Source organism: Microdochium trichocladiopsis (assembly GCF_020744255.1).
Source record: "Microdochium trichocladiopsis strain MPI-CAGE-CH-0230 chromosome Unknown B0I36scaffold_4, whole genome shotgun sequence".
Classification (NCBI taxonomy): domain Eukaryota; kingdom Fungi; phylum Ascomycota; class Sordariomycetes; order Xylariales; family Microdochiaceae; genus Microdochium; species Microdochium trichocladiopsis.
Window position 1 is genome coordinate 2,670,114 of NW_025763547.1, and position 14,752 is coordinate 2,684,865.

The 14,752-nt window shown below is 55.0% G+C and overlaps 4 protein-coding genes across 4 annotated transcripts; 2 read left to right on the forward strand and 2 right to left on the reverse strand.

Annotated features, from left to right (window-relative positions):
• Positions 1 to 3,379: 3,379 nt before the first annotated feature.
• On the reverse strand, positions 3,380 to 4,650 carry B0I36DRAFT_321360 (uncharacterized protein). Its single transcript, XM_046153690.1, has 2 exons — positions 4,554 to 4,650; positions 3,380 to 4,488 (listed from the first exon to the last, which is right to left on the reverse strand). The coding sequence occupies exons 1-2, from the start codon at positions 4,592 to 4,594 to the stop codon at positions 3,498 to 3,500; spliced, it is 1,032 nt and encodes a 343-aa protein (XP_046014233.1). The 5' UTR covers positions 4,595 to 4,650; the 3' UTR covers positions 3,380 to 3,497.
• A 134-nt stretch (positions 4,651 to 4,784) lies between these two features.
• B0I36DRAFT_321361 (MCM2/3/5 family-domain-containing protein) lies at positions 4,785 to 7,630 on the reverse strand. The gene is made up of 4 exons (XM_046153691.1): positions 7,320 to 7,630; positions 7,124 to 7,250; positions 5,648 to 7,056; positions 4,785 to 5,582 (listed from the first exon to the last, which is right to left on the reverse strand). The coding sequence occupies exons 1-4, from the start codon at positions 7,454 to 7,456 to the stop codon at positions 5,090 to 5,092; spliced, it is 2,166 nt and encodes a 721-aa protein (XP_046014234.1). The 5' UTR covers positions 7,457 to 7,630; the 3' UTR covers positions 4,785 to 5,089.
• A 1,205-nt stretch (positions 7,631 to 8,835) lies between these two features.
• On the forward strand, positions 8,836 to 12,249 carry B0I36DRAFT_373668 (Vps54-like protein-domain-containing protein; the record flags this gene model as incomplete). The annotated part of the gene is made up of 2 exons (XM_046160213.1): positions 8,836 to 11,837; positions 11,913 to 12,249. The coding sequence occupies 2 exons, from the start codon at positions 8,836 to 8,838 to the stop codon at positions 12,247 to 12,249; spliced, it is 3,339 nt and encodes a 1,112-aa protein (XP_046014235.1).
• A 1,549-nt stretch (positions 12,250 to 13,798) lies between these two features.
• Positions 13,799 to 14,683, forward strand: B0I36DRAFT_108583 (uncharacterized protein). Its single transcript, XM_046147847.1, has 3 exons — positions 13,799 to 14,138; positions 14,245 to 14,459; positions 14,530 to 14,683. Exons 1-3 carry the CDS (start codon positions 13,898 to 13,900, stop codon positions 14,539 to 14,541), a joined length of 468 nt encoding a protein of 155 aa, XP_046014236.1. The 5' UTR covers positions 13,799 to 13,897; the 3' UTR covers positions 14,542 to 14,683.
• The last annotated feature ends 69 nt before the right edge of the window (positions 14,684 to 14,752 follow it).

The window sequence follows — 14,752 nt, forward strand, 5'->3', positions numbered from 1 at the left end:
CTTTCGACTTGCGGCACAGCCGGTAATGGCTCTCCATAAACGTTCAGAGGACGTGAAGTCGAAACAGACGAGGCCTGAAGATTCTCGATCACGGGAGTCTTGCTTCCGATTGCTTCATGAACCGAGATCTCCAGCATGACCATGGTAGATTTCTGAGACTGACCAAACTGTTTGTTTCCCGTCGTGATTTGCGGAAGTCCCTGGCCTTCTGATTTTGTTGGAAACCTCTTCTTAGTCCCCAGGGTGTAGAGCGGCCGTCTTGTCCTTGGTTGCACCTCGGGTGCCGGCCGTCTGGGAATCTTGCTTTCTTGCCGAGCCACAACTGGCGACACGGGTGGACCTGGGGAAGGCCGTGAAGGCGGAGGCTCCCTAATCTCTTTGACGACTGGAATAAAATTCGGATTACACGGGACCCTGGCAACTCTTTGATGGTAGTCCAAGCCATTGTTGTTCCTCCAGCGCTTTCCGCATTTGTCGCACTTCCACGGCTTGACTTTTGCTTCTTTATCCTGTTCCTCAGGTTCGGCTACAATGACCGCTACCTCTTCTGTACCTGAGTGCGGCTCTGATATGTTCGCTGGCGTGTGCATTGGAGGAAGGTCGGTGGCTGTGCCCTTGGCAGGATCTTGTCTCTCAATCACGGTGTGGGTTCTTGTTGCATTCGTCGATGTTTCTCCAAGGTGAGAAGCGTCTCGGAGTTTAGGGTGTTTGAGGACCACGACGTAAGACTTCTTAGGACGCCCTTTTCGCCCTTTCGGGTCAAGCGAATTGTTCGGACCTTGATATACTCTTGGGGTAATAGGCGTACTCTGCAACTGTGCTGGGTGGACATTCTTCGTCAGACTCTCGCCTCTCATTGTGCTATCCTGATCTGCTGGGGGCACATCGACAGCTGTAGGCTCCGGTGTGGGCATCGTTTGAGCAGATTTTGGAGGACGGCCGCGTCTACCCTGTCCCAGGGCATCAGACTTCAGAGTAGCTGGCGCGATATCGGCAGTGATGTCACCACTCTCTTGATGGCTCCCAACGACGAGGTTTTCGGATTGCACGTTTGAAGTCGCATCAGCCACGAGCTGATCGTCAACGGCTCTGGTCTCGCCAGTCGAGCTGTCCCAAGCTGAGATAGTGGCCTTGTTTCTGGGCCTGTGCTTCGTGGCTCTCGGACGGCCATCAGAAATCCGTGCTAGCTGAGAAAGCGAAAGCGAGCCTCGCTTCTTAGTCGACAGTGCTGGCTGATCGGTGAACTCGTATGCAAGTGGCGGCACGTTCGTCGTCTCGGCCGCCTCACAAGGCGGATGCGCGTGGCATTCGTTGGACTGAGTTCCGGGCTCAAAGTCATGGCCTAGAGCAGTAGAAGTATCAATGGGAAGGCCCATGGAGAAGAATCTGTACGCGTCGATCTTTCCCACGCGGTGCTTATGGGAGATGACTCTGTATGGCTCAGAGCTCGCACTTCTCGGCGGTGTGGATATGGATCTTGACACAGCAGCAATCATTTTCTTGTAAGCCTGGCCTAGCGTAAGCTGTGCTAGCTCTGTGTTCGAGGAGCCTGTATCACCAGCTCTCTGGATGATGTCGTAAACAGTATTCGGAAATGGCTTTTGTAGAGAGCGTGACAGCGGTCCAAGTTCTAGCTTGGCCATGGTCTCATAGTCAATATATTGATGGCGAGAGTGGCGCTTTGTCATGGGCGACTCCGCAGCTTCTCCCTGAGGCTGTGTCTGGTTTTTCGGTTTGGATTTTGAGGTCTTTTCCGCTGTAAGACTTGCCCGGTAAGCTTCGCCACGCTTTCCAAGACGTTGCGAGGGCGCCTGAATACGGTTCCTTGGAACGGCGCGGAATTCTTTCCACTCTTGTTCCGTCGGTTCACGGATAAATTTGACGCAGTCTTTGTACAGACGACTGCTTTGCGCAAAGCGTCCCCCGATGAAACGGATGACCCCGAGGTCAGTGAATAGGCGCGATGTTTTAGCAAGCGCACGCATTACCGGTGCATTCTGCTCGACACCTAGCTTTGTCCTCAGGTCGCAGTATCTTATCATGCCCCAAGCTTTACTCACAGCTATAAATGCCTGTGCGATGGCCAGGTAGTCGACGGGACGGGTGTTCCAGAGGTCGCAGAATGGGACTGGGTCAAGACTGGATGTCAAGGCTTCGCGGGAGAGATCGAGCTCTTCTAACGGTAGTCCCTCTCTTTTCGCATCCTCTGCGGCGCTCCTCGCGAAACGAGACAGCCACAGCTTGCTCGATCTGCATCCTCGAACAAGAATTGATTGCTTGATGATGTAGCCTTTGGCTGCTAAGGCGTCCGTGCGGGTCGGTAGCGAGCGTTTGTCTTGACCAGTGATGCGGACGAGGTCACCCTGTAGGATACCTTCATGTCTCGTTGCGGCTATATCGACCAGTGCCAGCCACTCGAACTTTGGTACTCGTTTGAGATCGGGGCCGTGTCCGGTAACGAGTCTCCAATGCTGCTCATCCGATAGAAACACGCGAGGACGCAATGTATTCGCGGGAAAAGAATGTTTGGGACTTGGCTGTGCCGAGCCAGGGCTTCGTGGAGGCGTAGAGGGAGCATTAACCGCCACCTCTGTTCCGTCACCAATAGTCGCGCCCGAGCAATCTTCTGGAAGCTGCAAGACCTCATTCAGGGAGAGGTCGTTGAATTCGGCGTCCTGTCCGATGAAGACATCATTCCTGGCAGCGAGCCACGCCCACACCTTTGACGCGAACCCGGAAGGCTCTTGGCCATCTTGGGTGTTTCTGCTGTCTTGCACCTTGTCATTCTTGCCTTTTTGGGAGGTTTGCTCGGCCAAGGGAGCGGAGCTAGAGGGACCAAAAGCACATGTCTGCTCCAGAGTGTTGATTGTCTGGACAAGATCGGACACAGCACAACCTGCGCAGCCGTCAGCTTCCTGGTATAGGATTCCTGGTGTTCAAGAAACTCTGCTTTTTTTTACAGGCCATCCTTGTCACGAACGGTACGCGACAAGCGGGCTGCACAAGTTATGCAAGATCACGGGCCTTACCTCTGTTCCCTGAAAAGGCAATCTCGGTGAGCAGCGCCTCAATGAGCTCGTCCAGGCCGCCATCCATCATGGCTGGCCGAAAGCTCTGGTCATCGGGCGCACCTGGTGTTCTGTAGGCGGCGGCGCATCGACGCAAAAATTTGCAAGTCGGAGGGATCGAAATGTGATCTTTCGTGGAGATCAGGGATGGATGGGGTCGCTTCTTCGTCTGATGTGGGCGTTTTCGGCTCTGGTCGCAGAGGGACGACTGGCCAGGAAGTGGGGCAATGAATCGTCCCCTCCCGGCTGGCGGGCCATGGGCGACAGAGCTACATCACTTTGACTCAGCACTCCAAGCAACATGAATCACACAGCAGAACTTTACACGGCAGGCACACAGCATGCGTGTCTGGTCAATTTGGGTATCATCTTTAGGCCGCTGGATCTGCAAACATCCTACTCCCGAAGTCGTCTGGCCTCGAGACCAGACTATTCCGCGCTCTCGTACTTGGCTCGTTTCTCCGACATGAGCTTGCGGTATTGTGCAACAACGTCGTCGCGCACCGTCTGCAACTCCTCTCGTCGGCGCAAACTTCCCGCTGCCTTGGGCACGCCGTCAACCTCGACCGCAGCGCCCCTGACCAGCAGCTTTTTGGGCAGCTTCTTGTTCAGCTCAGGAGGGGCTTGTGCCACATCGTGAAGCCCAGGCCGTTTCTCACCCCTCTTCTTCCGCAGCGCTTCCCAGGGGTCATCCTCGGGATCACTAACCTCGCCCAGATACTTCGAGCGCTTACCCTTCTTCTTCCTCTTGCCGCTCCCGGCGCTCGCCTGCATCTCGAGCTTGCGCGCGGCGGCGCGATCTTCGTCCTCAAGGTCTTCTTCGTCCAAGAGCTCAAGCTCCTCCTCCTTCTTCTCCTTGATTTTCCGGTCCTCCTCGCGCCACTCGTCGTACAGCTTGTGCATCTTTCGCTCCTTGTTCGTCTGCCACTTTTTCGCGCCCAAAGGATCCGCTTTGCCCCGGACAGACTTCGTGATCAGGCCAGTCACTGGGAGTGCAGCATCTACTCGCGCCGCAAACTCGGACATCTTCTCGCCAGGCCGGATTGTGGGGATCTCTGGCCCCTGCGACGTCGTGGTCTCGACCTTCGCGGGCGAAGCGTCCTGCGCCTGTGACTTGTTCTTCTGCTTCTTCTTGTTGCTCGGGGGCTCTTCGCCGTTGTCTAGTCCCGAGCGGATCTTCTTGCCGCCCGCGACGGCCATCAGCCTCTTGAAGGCACGTGGCGCATCGTCGAACCCCTTCGCCTTTCTCTTCCGCTTTTGCTGATCATCTTTGGCGGGCTTCGGCGTGGTCGCTGAGCTATCCTTTCCTTTCGTCACCGGCTTTCCCTTTTGCGATTTGTTGCCCTTGCCATCGTTTTGTGTCTGCCGATTCGATTTGACTGGGAGCGGCCTCGCGAATTGCGTCGGTGGTAAGTCGAAGCTGCGCAGCTGGTCAATTAGAACTTTGACCTGGTGGACGCGGAAGTGAGGTCTCCTGAGACTTACGCAGACTCGTCCTGGTCACGCCGTGTGTGTTTGTGCGGCATCTTCGCAAAAGTTATTCCTGTCGAGACCACAAAACGTCGAGATGGAGAAGGAGACTGCCTGCAGACAATTGCACCCCCAAAAATTTAGGCGCGCAGCACGCCTGGATCGTCAACTAGGTCCAGCGCCCCACTCTTCGGCGCCGGCTATCGATAAGAATGTGTCTGGCTCCTCGGAGTGCTTGTAGGTCAGCTAGCTAACTCCCTTGTTGGAACAGCTGTCCAGCGACGGTTTTTATTGCTTCACAGCATCATCATCATTACTTGATCATTTGCCACCAGAGAAGCCTATGAATGCGACGCTGACCCGACGACCGCGGTATGAGAGATGGTCAGACAACCATGCGTGACATGCGCTTGATTTAAATATAAAACCAATGTTCTACCTGCCCCATGAATCCGAAAACCCTCACTCCCTCAAAGGCCGTCCAAACTCCATACATTGTAAACGCAAACGCAGATACCATTCCATCATTGCTCTTTGCTCTGTCCCGAGAATCATGCACCGTTGCGGTAGACCTGAGCACCCTGGTTCCTAAACATGATGGTGTCTCGTCTTTGCAGAATCATCAACGCGCGATTCAAGCTCTGCTCGCTGTAGCCCTTGCCTTCTACCATTTCTCTCCTCAGGGACGCAAGGCTCGTGCTCCATCCGATGGGAAGACGACGCTTAAGCTCCGCTTCTACTCGATTGACCTCGTCGTTAAGCTCCCGGCTGCCCTGGTTGGCACCTTGGTTGACGGCGTCCATGGTACTGCACAGGAACAACCTGATAGCTTCATCCACGTGCTCTTCAGTCGCGATGGGACTCAGTGTGAGCTTGGCTAGCGACTCTGTGATTCGTACAATTGCCTCGAGCTGTCTGACCGTGATGGGAATGCTCGACCGAGTGTTCGCCTCGATCTCGGAAGCATGGACTTGCTTGCGGATGGAAACGAAATGTGAAGACAGCTTCTCTGCCGCTTCTGGCGACAGGCGAGGTGCGCAGCGGCTGAGGGGGCGAAGTTAGTCTAAGCCACTTCCTAAATGGAGGAATACGTTGAGCAGGACACTTACGACTTGCAGTAGCTGAGATATCTTCGCATCCTATCAACGGGGATCTCTGCCTCGGCTTGTTCTTCAAGACCACGACCACCCATGTGGATACCCATGACGTGCTTCGCCATACGCTCGTCCTTGTCTCTCGAATGCTCATCCCTGACGATGAAGATCATGTCGAAACGGGACAGAATGGTTGTTTGAAAGTCAATGTTCTCACCAGGAGTCTTCATATCATCATAGCGACCGAAGATCGGGTTTGCGGCAGCAAGCACCGATGTCCTTGCGTTGAGGATGGTCGTGATTCCTGCCTTGGCGATTGAAATAGTCTGCTGTTCCATTGCTTCGTGGATAGCCACACGATCCTCATCTCGCATCTTGTCGAACTCATCAATGCAGACGACGCCGCCATCGGCCAGAACCATGGCTCCACCCTCCAGGTAGAATTCGCGGGTAGAGTGATCTCTCTGTACCGAAGCTGTCAGACCGGCAGCAGATGAGCCCTTGCCGGATGTGTAGATGGATATCGGAGCTGCCTTCTCAACGAACTTCAAAAGCTGAGATTTGGCAGTACCTGGATCACCCAGCAACAGAACATTGATGTCGCCTCTCAACTTCATGCCGTCTGGTAAGATCTTCTTCGAGCCGCCGAGGAGCAAACACAAAATGGCTTTTTTGATGTCTTTGTTTCCGTAAATTGATGGCGCTATGCATTCGGCCATGACGTTGTAGAGGTCCGGCCGCCGGCTCATCTCCAAGAACTCTTGCTCTTCCTCTTCTGTATAGTTCTGAGTCCCCTTTGCTGCTGTATCGACATCCGTATGGATGCCCACGGCTCGAAGATATGGTGTGCGAATCGCAACGGCTCCTCCTGTAGAAGAGTTCTTGGATGCTTTATTCTGATAGATGGAGAAGATTCCCATGATCGTGCACCGCGAACCAGGGACAACTCGGTTGGTCAAATAGCGATCAGCGGAGATGAGGACATGGCGAGGCAGTTCTCCTACGGGAACCTGGTCGGGGGCTTCCTGAAGCTTGATAATCTGCTGATCGACGAATCGAGACTTTTCGTGCATGACGAAATAGGGGTCCAGAGGACACTTTGGGGATGGGTCGTTTGCAGGGCGTGCTCGACCACATTGTCGCGGCAGAGACACACCGGTGAAGCCGCCGAAAACGGGGACGACTGCATTGTGCAAACAGTTTCGGCACTGGATGTGAAGCTCCGTCGCTTTCGAAGACATGACTGAGGCGCCAATCACGATTCCTGGAACTCTAACAAGACGGGCAATCGTCATGGAATCGAGATTACGGATCGAGACATCTTCGGCTGTGGAGTGCAGGAGCAGTTGGTGCTCGGGCACGACTGCGCTTGGGTCGTGAGGAAACAGGATGCGATGCGTGCATTTCTTGAGCGCCGTCTCGAACTGTGACAAGGTTATTTGAGCGAAAGTCCTGTAGGCATGTCGAGGGGTCAGGTTGATGGAGACTGACCAGGGGAATGATCTCTGCAGGCTCAGTTACCAGCCTATGCGCAAGTTCTTCGCTATACTTGATGAGGTCGCCAACGTTGACATCGCAGCAGTATTTCTGTAGCAAGGCGTTCTCGCGAAGTTGGTCTCTGGTAACGGCGGTAGGATGATCAGCCCACGTTCTGAGCAAACTCGTCTGTGAATTGTAGGATGCCTACCTGTACACGAAGATATTGTCGTGGCGGAACTGAAGAATAAAGTTGACCAGCTGCTCCTGGACTTGTAGCCGAGTGTCCTCGTTCTGGCCACTGTTGGATTGGAAGACGGACACCGAGTAGACAGACTGGCGATCCATCTTGCACTTGGTTGTGAAGGGCCACGACCCGACTGATGTGTAGCGACGCTGGCAGTTATGGAATCAGAGTCTTGGGTCGGGAGACACGATGTGCGCCTGCAATGTATTGTTACTCGGCTCAGTGGTTGTGTGCATGTGCGAGGCAGAGTCGAGTGCTTGTGCACAGGAGTCTTCGTGGTGGGGTCGGTGAAGTGTCCCTCTTTGGCCCTGCGTTCTAATTTCGAGACCGGCTTGACGCGTCCCCTCGCGTAAGCGCGTCGCACGCGTAAAGTGGTTGCATTAGCGCTAAAAGGGGATAGTGCGCTGGGCGGCCTGGCCGCCCCCCTGAAGTCGAATAGCCTTCATCCCCAAGCGGCCAGGCTGCAGCAAATGAAGTCGGGTTGCGCAAGTGATGATGATGCCGCTACCCTGAACCACACTCGGTCGTGGGTTTGCACCACCATCATTGGACTATCCTGCCCTCCCATCGTGGTCCTATGCGTACTTCGAGTATAATTACTTTAATAGTGCTTGAGTTCCGGTCCGTTTTGGCATGCTGAGCTCTCTTAACAACCCGGTAGATCATGGTCTTGCGCTACTTGGCTCAGAACGGGTGTGGAGCTGATGGGGGAACCTGAGCACCTGCCCTTAAAGTACTCTTCTTTCATTGTATTCTTTGGCAAGGCCCGTAAAGTAACCTGATGCCAGGATAAGTCGCGGGCCTCAGCCGTGTCAAAGTTCGAGTCTGAAGTGCAGCGTTACGTAATGATCTCGCTCCCTCTGCGTATTTGGGCTGGCGTCAGAAAGGACAGCTACTACAGCACGGGCAGAACTGGGGTCAGTCATTCCAGGGGTCCGATGCACGGGAAACAGCTCAGCCTCAGTGGCCTTCAGCTCTCCGCAAGGCCAGCTACGTGCTCGCCAGCACCGTATCATAACTCCGCTGCTCCAAAACCAAGCGACGACCCTGTTCTTGTTGAATACGTACACTAACGTAGTCAACACTCGGTCGTCAGTCACCGCCATACGTCCATTCATCTGTCTCCGAAAGCGACTCTCCCCTGTCACGGCGATCTCCAACCAATCGGTATCTACACTTCGCGACATCACGACCCAGGAGAAGCCACCTGACCTGACGCGCGGGCCGGACAACGAGGCGCTGCGGCGAGCATCGTGGGATTCTTGACCCCAGCGAACATAGTGGTCACCATTGACCATTGGGGCCGTCGCGGACCTCTGCGCCAAGTAAAACACAGCAATGATTTCACGGTAGCGTGGTTGGATTTTTGCCGCAGAGCCCACGGGCATCACTCTCCTTGACTTCTACAAAGCGAACTCTACTGGCCGTGGACATCATGTCAAGCTCCCTACCTCGCAGCTCTGTTGACAGCCTGCCACCGATGTCACCACAGCCCCGACCTGAGCACCCATACCATCGATCAGGGGCCAGACGTGGCTCGAATGCTAGCTCAATACACTCCGTTGGTGGTCAACTCGACTCCGGTCATGGATCTTCTCCTCTGTTCGAGCTTGGCCAAAATGCCATCTCAACACTTCTACAACCTCCGATAGTCCGCACGGGTTTGCTGCCCCATTCGTCCGCCCCGGCGTCCACGGTACATAAGCCGCCCACAGCGAAGGACATCCCCCCCGTTACTCTGACGAACGTTGCCAAGATCGACTCCTCCGACTTTGCCCCATACCTGACACAGGTTGGGGCGCTGCATGAGCAGCTGCGACGAATTAGAGAAAGCGACGACGACGGTAGCGCCCAGATCTTCAGGCGCAATAGCCGCAATGATGAGCTTGTTCCAGATGACGGGCATCTTCGGCCACGAGGGCGACAACTGGGCTCCAGAAAATCTTCGATAACGTCGCTCAAGTCGGTCACATCAACCGACGCGCCACAGATGCGCCGACGGTCAAGTTCAGGCCTTAAGGGGAGCAAAGCTATACATGGACCTCCGCCACTATCAACGATCCCGAATGTGTACTTCGACCAGGAGTTCCATCTGGAGAACCCACGAACATTCGACGTTGTCAGCGAACGGTCAGAAGTCGTGCAACAAACACCAGGCTCCACAGCACAGGCAAATGCTACTCCTACCGCCCCCCGCAAAGCTCTCGCCACGAATGCTATCCTCCAGGAAAAGCTATCGTGGTACATGGACACTGTGGAGATGCACTTGATCACATCCATATCTACTGCATCAACCACCTTCTTTACCGCGCTGGGATCTCTGCGTGAATTGCATTCGGAAGCAGCCGATTCGGTGGAGAGGATCCAAACTCTGCGGAAAGAGCTCGACGCGCTCGATAAGCACATTGCGACCAGTGGCTTGGATATTGTTCAGAAGAAGCGGCGAAGAGAGAATTTGCAACAGCTCAACGACGCCGTGAAACAGCTCCAGGAGATCATAGACTTCGTTGCTGTCTGTGAAGGCCACGTCGAAGCAGGAGAGCTCGAGGATGCGCTCGACAGCATAGACACGCTTGAAATGCTCATTTCCGGTCGGCGCCGGTCAGCAGCCGAATTGGATTCTACTATACAGCTGCGCGACCTCCGAGGAGCCGTGGCGTTGAGGGGCATCAGCGAAGACATGATGACGCTCAAGACGCGTATTGGAAAGGCTTACGAGACGAAATTCGTGGCCATCCTACTCGAAGACGCCAGGAAACATGTCGAAACTGTGTCTTCGCAGGAGGTTCTGCTTCGGTGGAGCGGAGCAGCCATGCGAGCACGCGGGAGACACTCCAGAGAGCCTTCGGCGTTCCCAGCTTATTTGGCTGGGATAGATGGGATTCGCAAGGAGCTGAAGCCAGTAATAGCTGGTCTGCAACGATCGGGATACATCACACCTGCCATTGCAGCGTACCGAGAGTTAATCTTGAAGGAGATCCGCAACTTGGTCCGGAAACCCCTCCCAAGCTCCAACGATGACGACAACGAGTCGATGATGTCTGTGTCCACTGTCGGTTCCAGGCGGATGACGCAACAAGAGAAGTCGTCGATCCTGGCGCGAAACCTGCGAGCTCTGGAGCCAGAAGATGCCGAAGATCTCTTTGTCACCATATATGTAAGCGTGACAGAAACCTTGCGACGACTAAGCACTCAAGTCAAGGTGTTGTTCGATGTTGCGGGATCTATTGGAGAAGAGCCGGAGCTACAATCCGGTTTGCGATCGCCTTCCATCAAATCGCCTCCTCTGAACAGCGCGAATCGCGACCTGCAAGAAGACATACATCTTGCGATGGACATGGCAAACCTGACAGGGCAGGCTGTCGACCTTGGCCAGGAGAAGATACTCAAGGTTTTGCGAGTGCGTTCCGAGCAGACCACCCATCTACCGTTGATCTGGTTCCTGCGTTACTTTACCTTGAACTTCTACTTTGCGACCGAGTGCGAATCTATATCTGGACGAAGTGGCACGCCACTCAAGACGACTGTCAACACGCATATCAAGGACTTTATTCAACACCATGGCGATCGAGAGAAACAAAAGCTCGCACAGGCGATGGAGTCGGATCAGTGGAGCGCAAAGGACTTTACGGAAAAGAACAACGAGCTGCTCACCCGGGTTCTGGAAAGCAGCACCAAAGATGCCGCGGAATGGTCAGAAGCAAGCAAGATCTGGGTTCCACTTTCCGAGGAGGACTCTGAGACTCCAGCCAAGGTTGAGTCCGAGTCTAATGGCACAAGCAAGGAGAAGGAGAAGGAGAAGACGAGGAGTGCGATGATTGATGAAGAGCCTTTCATCCTGCCCAACTCGGCCATCTTGTGCTTACAAGGCATGTCTCATTTCCTCCAGCTCATTGCGACGATGCCGTCCATGGCTTCGGAGGTCTCTGTCTCGTTGATAGGCTACTTGCAGTTGTTCAATTCCCGCTGCACGCAGCTCATTCTCGGCGCGGGAGCTACACGGTCAGCTGGCCTTAAGAACATCACGACACGGCATCTTGCGCTGGCAGCCCAGGCTCTAGCATTCATCTCTGCACTCATCCCTCATGTGCGCGAATTCGTTCGGCGACATGCGGGGAGCGGCCCCAATGCCAACAACCCAGGCGCACCATCGGTTATGGGCGAGTTTGACAAGGTCAGGCGACTTTTCCAGGAGCACCAGAACAGCATCTACGACAAGCTCGTCGAGATTATGAGTGGCCGCGCCGCCACGCACGCCAAGACGATGAAGAATGTCGACTGGGACAGTACGACTGCGGTTGGCGTCAATGGTTATATGGAGACCCTGGTCAAGGACACGGTCACGCTGTATAAGGTGCTATCGAAGCACCTTCCCAAAGGAACGATCCTCATGATTATGCCGCCTGTGTTTGACAGCTACAAGAGTCACCTCAGCAAGACGCTCGAGTCTCTGAAGCCAAACACTGAGCACGGCGTGAGACGGTATGTATTTGGTCCTTGCTTGACCGGTGACTAGGCAAAGACGAACAAACCAGCTGACGTGTTTGCGCTCTACAGCATGGAGAACGACTTGAAGTTCCTCAACGAGAAACTTGGCAAGATTGAGGGCTATGGAGATGTCGGGGACAGGCTATTGTCCATTGCCCAGGCCAAGAGGGCCGACATTGAGGCGGCACAAAGCGCCGCGGAAGCCCGCAAAGCAGCGGAGGCAATCAGAGCACGAGAGGCTGCCGAGGCCGCCGAGGCCGCAAAGGCGCGAGAAGTCGCTGCCGCAGCCAACGGCACCGGGGAGAATGGAGTCACTGCGCAAGAGGAGGGTTCGCAAGAGAAGAACAAAGACGGGGATTCGCCTGGGGCTCTGAACGGGAAGCCAGAGAACACGAGCGATAGCTAGAGCCTCATGAGGAGGCAGATATACTGGATCTACACCACCGAGGTCGGGCTATGTGTCAATGGAAAGAGTGCAGCTCTGCATATGTGTGTGTGTGTGTGTGTGTGTGTGTGTGTGTGTGCACCTCAGGCCGGGTCTGACGACGTGCAGGATAACGCTTGAGCTCGACGCAACATGAGATTGGGGCGCTTGGGGGCCAGACGGGCCCATGAGGCCGGGTCTCTGCGTGATTGGACAGAGGGAGCGAGCTGCGTGACGAGCGCTGCCTCCCCGCAACGGGGCGGCTGCTCCTGCCTCAGTGAGGTCAGCCCTTTGGCCTAGTCCGGACATGCTGGAGTAGAGTAGAGTAGCACCCCCCACCCGGGACGGGACGGGATGGCTGGCTGGACTTATACCTTGCGAACCTCACTTCTCACCACCCAGCGTCCTCCTTAAACCCAATACATGGCTCGGCCCCGGGGTCAGCCACTCTCAGAACTCTTTCCCTGCGGCTGAGGCACGCTTCTCCCGCACGGCATCGCTCGCAACAACAGCATCCCATCCACAGATCACGCCACTTGCCCACCGCGCCACCTGACTCTGTTGCAGACAACGCCGACGACAACAGCTGTCCTCGCAAGCATAACTGCTCAAGTTGTGCGATCAAGGCCACCCGTGGTCATCCCAGCAGCAGCAGCTGAGGACTTGTTCGAGGGCCACAACAGCGACAATCAACTCGCCTGCCGCCTCGTCCTCCTCTTTCACTGCATTGTCAGCAGCAAGCGACGTTCAGCAGCAAACGAGGGCATACTCGATCAAATTAGCACAATCCTTTAGAGCGCAGCCCAGCCCCCCCGCACACGGCACACTGCACACTGCAACGTTGTGAACCCTGGCTGCCATCGATCTGGCTCCCCAGTTACGCTGATCCTGGTTCCTTGCGCCTGCAAGACTTGACGGCCGACGCGCCAAGGTCGCTGTTGCCCGCACGTGGATCGACTTCCCGCCGTGGCCAGCGACGCTTGCCAATCCGAGCACCTGGCCGTCCCCAGCTGGGTTACGTTAGTGCAAAGCCCCGACCCTCGATACTGACATCCATGTGGATGATACTCGCAGTCTTTGAACGACCAAAGTGCAGGGCTCCAGTGGAGTGCTCTTCTGCCATCCGATCCACGGCGGAGTTGTATGCAGTTGTTCCCTCGGGTGGATCGCCCATCCCTGAAGAGCTGACTCTGCATCCCGGGCACCACTTAGTCCTGCAGCCATCTGGCGCCCAGCACCAAGCAATTGCCAAATACTAGCTCTAAGAGAGTCGGCCCGCGCCCACTGTGGGACCACGCGAATCATAGGGGCACCACCCGCGACGTCGTGTCTTCCCCAGGTCTCCAGGGCGCCGACTCTGGAGATTTCATCATCCCGCGCATCTTGGTCTCTACCAACCGAGTGCTGCAACTCACCATTCTTTGGGCACATTCTCACCTGTCCTGGAGTGCGAGCCTGCTCAGCACGGCTCACTCTCGGTCATTCGCGCACAACGGCCCGCCCCCAGTGTCAGCTTGGCGTTGGTCAGCTTAGCATTGGTCAGCCAGCGTCTTGACCTTCAGCATCCCAAAATTATATTCCCGGAGCAGTGGTAGATCTCCTCGCGCTCTTGCACAGTCAACAACCCAGTATGGTGGACGTTCTCTGCAGCCGCGAGGCTGTAGAGGACCTCATTGAGAGACAGTGGGTCCCTTTCGACGTCAAGGACAAGGGCAAGGCGAAGCCGGAGGAATATGTCAACACCTTCTCGCAGGATCTCATCAGCATATTTGCGAACGGTCCAGAAGTACACGGCATCCAAGGTCATCTCGCCTCATACAGACAGCTTTATGAGAACCTCTGCTACGTCCGGCGCGATGTCAATTCCTACGGTACGTATCCCCAGACGATGTGCAATCCTGCCTGGAAGTTTATTTTACACAATCTGGAAAGGAAACAGGTTTCATGCTAACTCGGTCTTGGGCTTGGCCGGAAAAGATGTCATAGGTGACAAGATATATATGGAGTTCACAACACTGTTGATATTGTCTAGTGATCCGGATCAGCAGCTAATTGCAATACGGGGCTGCAATGTCATTCAAGTGGCAACATCGGGACGGGACAAAAATCTCATTGTCAGAGTTCATGGGTACTACGATGTTGGACCAGCATTTGACCGGTTGTTTCAGCTGGGCGAGGCAGCCTCAGAGGAGGTGAGTTTTGCGCATTTTGACAGGACCAACCCAATGCAACATGAATCCTCACTGACTTTCTATGACCTAGCCATTTTACTAGTCATGTACTAATGGAGACTTCTGGTTTGTTTCAGCACCATTCGCCTACGGTCGCAGGTGGTCGATGCGGCGAGCAGAGCGCTTTGCCGATTGAGTGACACGATTTGAGAAGAGCAACAGCTTTACATTCAGACGAATCTTTTGCTGTGCCATTTCTAGGTCGTGGGCGTGGTGGGTTGCGAACAGTTACGATGTCTCAACCTGGAGCATAA

What these genes read in the sequence shown, in the direction of transcription:
- B0I36DRAFT_321360 (XM_046153690.1), bottom strand. Translation starts at nt 4,594, where the DNA reads ATGCCGCACAAACACACACGGCGTGACCAGGACGAGTCTGC. An exon ending in CGTGACCAGGACGAGTCTGC is followed by an intron (nt 4,489 to 4,553) that starts GTAAGTCTCAGG and finishes CCAGCTGCGCAG; the next exon opens with CTTCGACTTACCACCGACGC.
- B0I36DRAFT_321361 (XM_046153691.1), bottom strand. Translation starts at nt 7,456, where the DNA reads ATGGATCGCCAGTCTGTCTACTCGGTGTCCGTCTTCCAATCCAACAGT. An exon ending in GACAATATCTTCGTGTACAG is followed by an intron (nt 7,251 to 7,319) that starts GTAGGCATCCTA and finishes CGCCGTTACCAG; the next exon opens with AGACCAACTTCGCGAGAACG. An exon ending in TATCTCAGCTACTGCAAGTC is followed by an intron (nt 5,583 to 5,647) that starts GTAAGTGTCCTG and finishes TCGCCCCCTCAG; the next exon opens with CCGCTGCGCACCTCGCCTGT.
- B0I36DRAFT_108583 (XM_046147847.1), top strand. Translation starts at nt 13,898, where the DNA reads ATGGTGGACGTTCTCTGCAGCCGCGAGGCTGTAGAGGACCTCATTGAG. An exon ending in GCGCGATGTCAATTCCTACG is followed by an intron (nt 14,139 to 14,244) that starts GTACGTATCCCC and finishes TGGCCGGAAAAG; the next exon opens with ATGTCATAGGTGACAAGATA.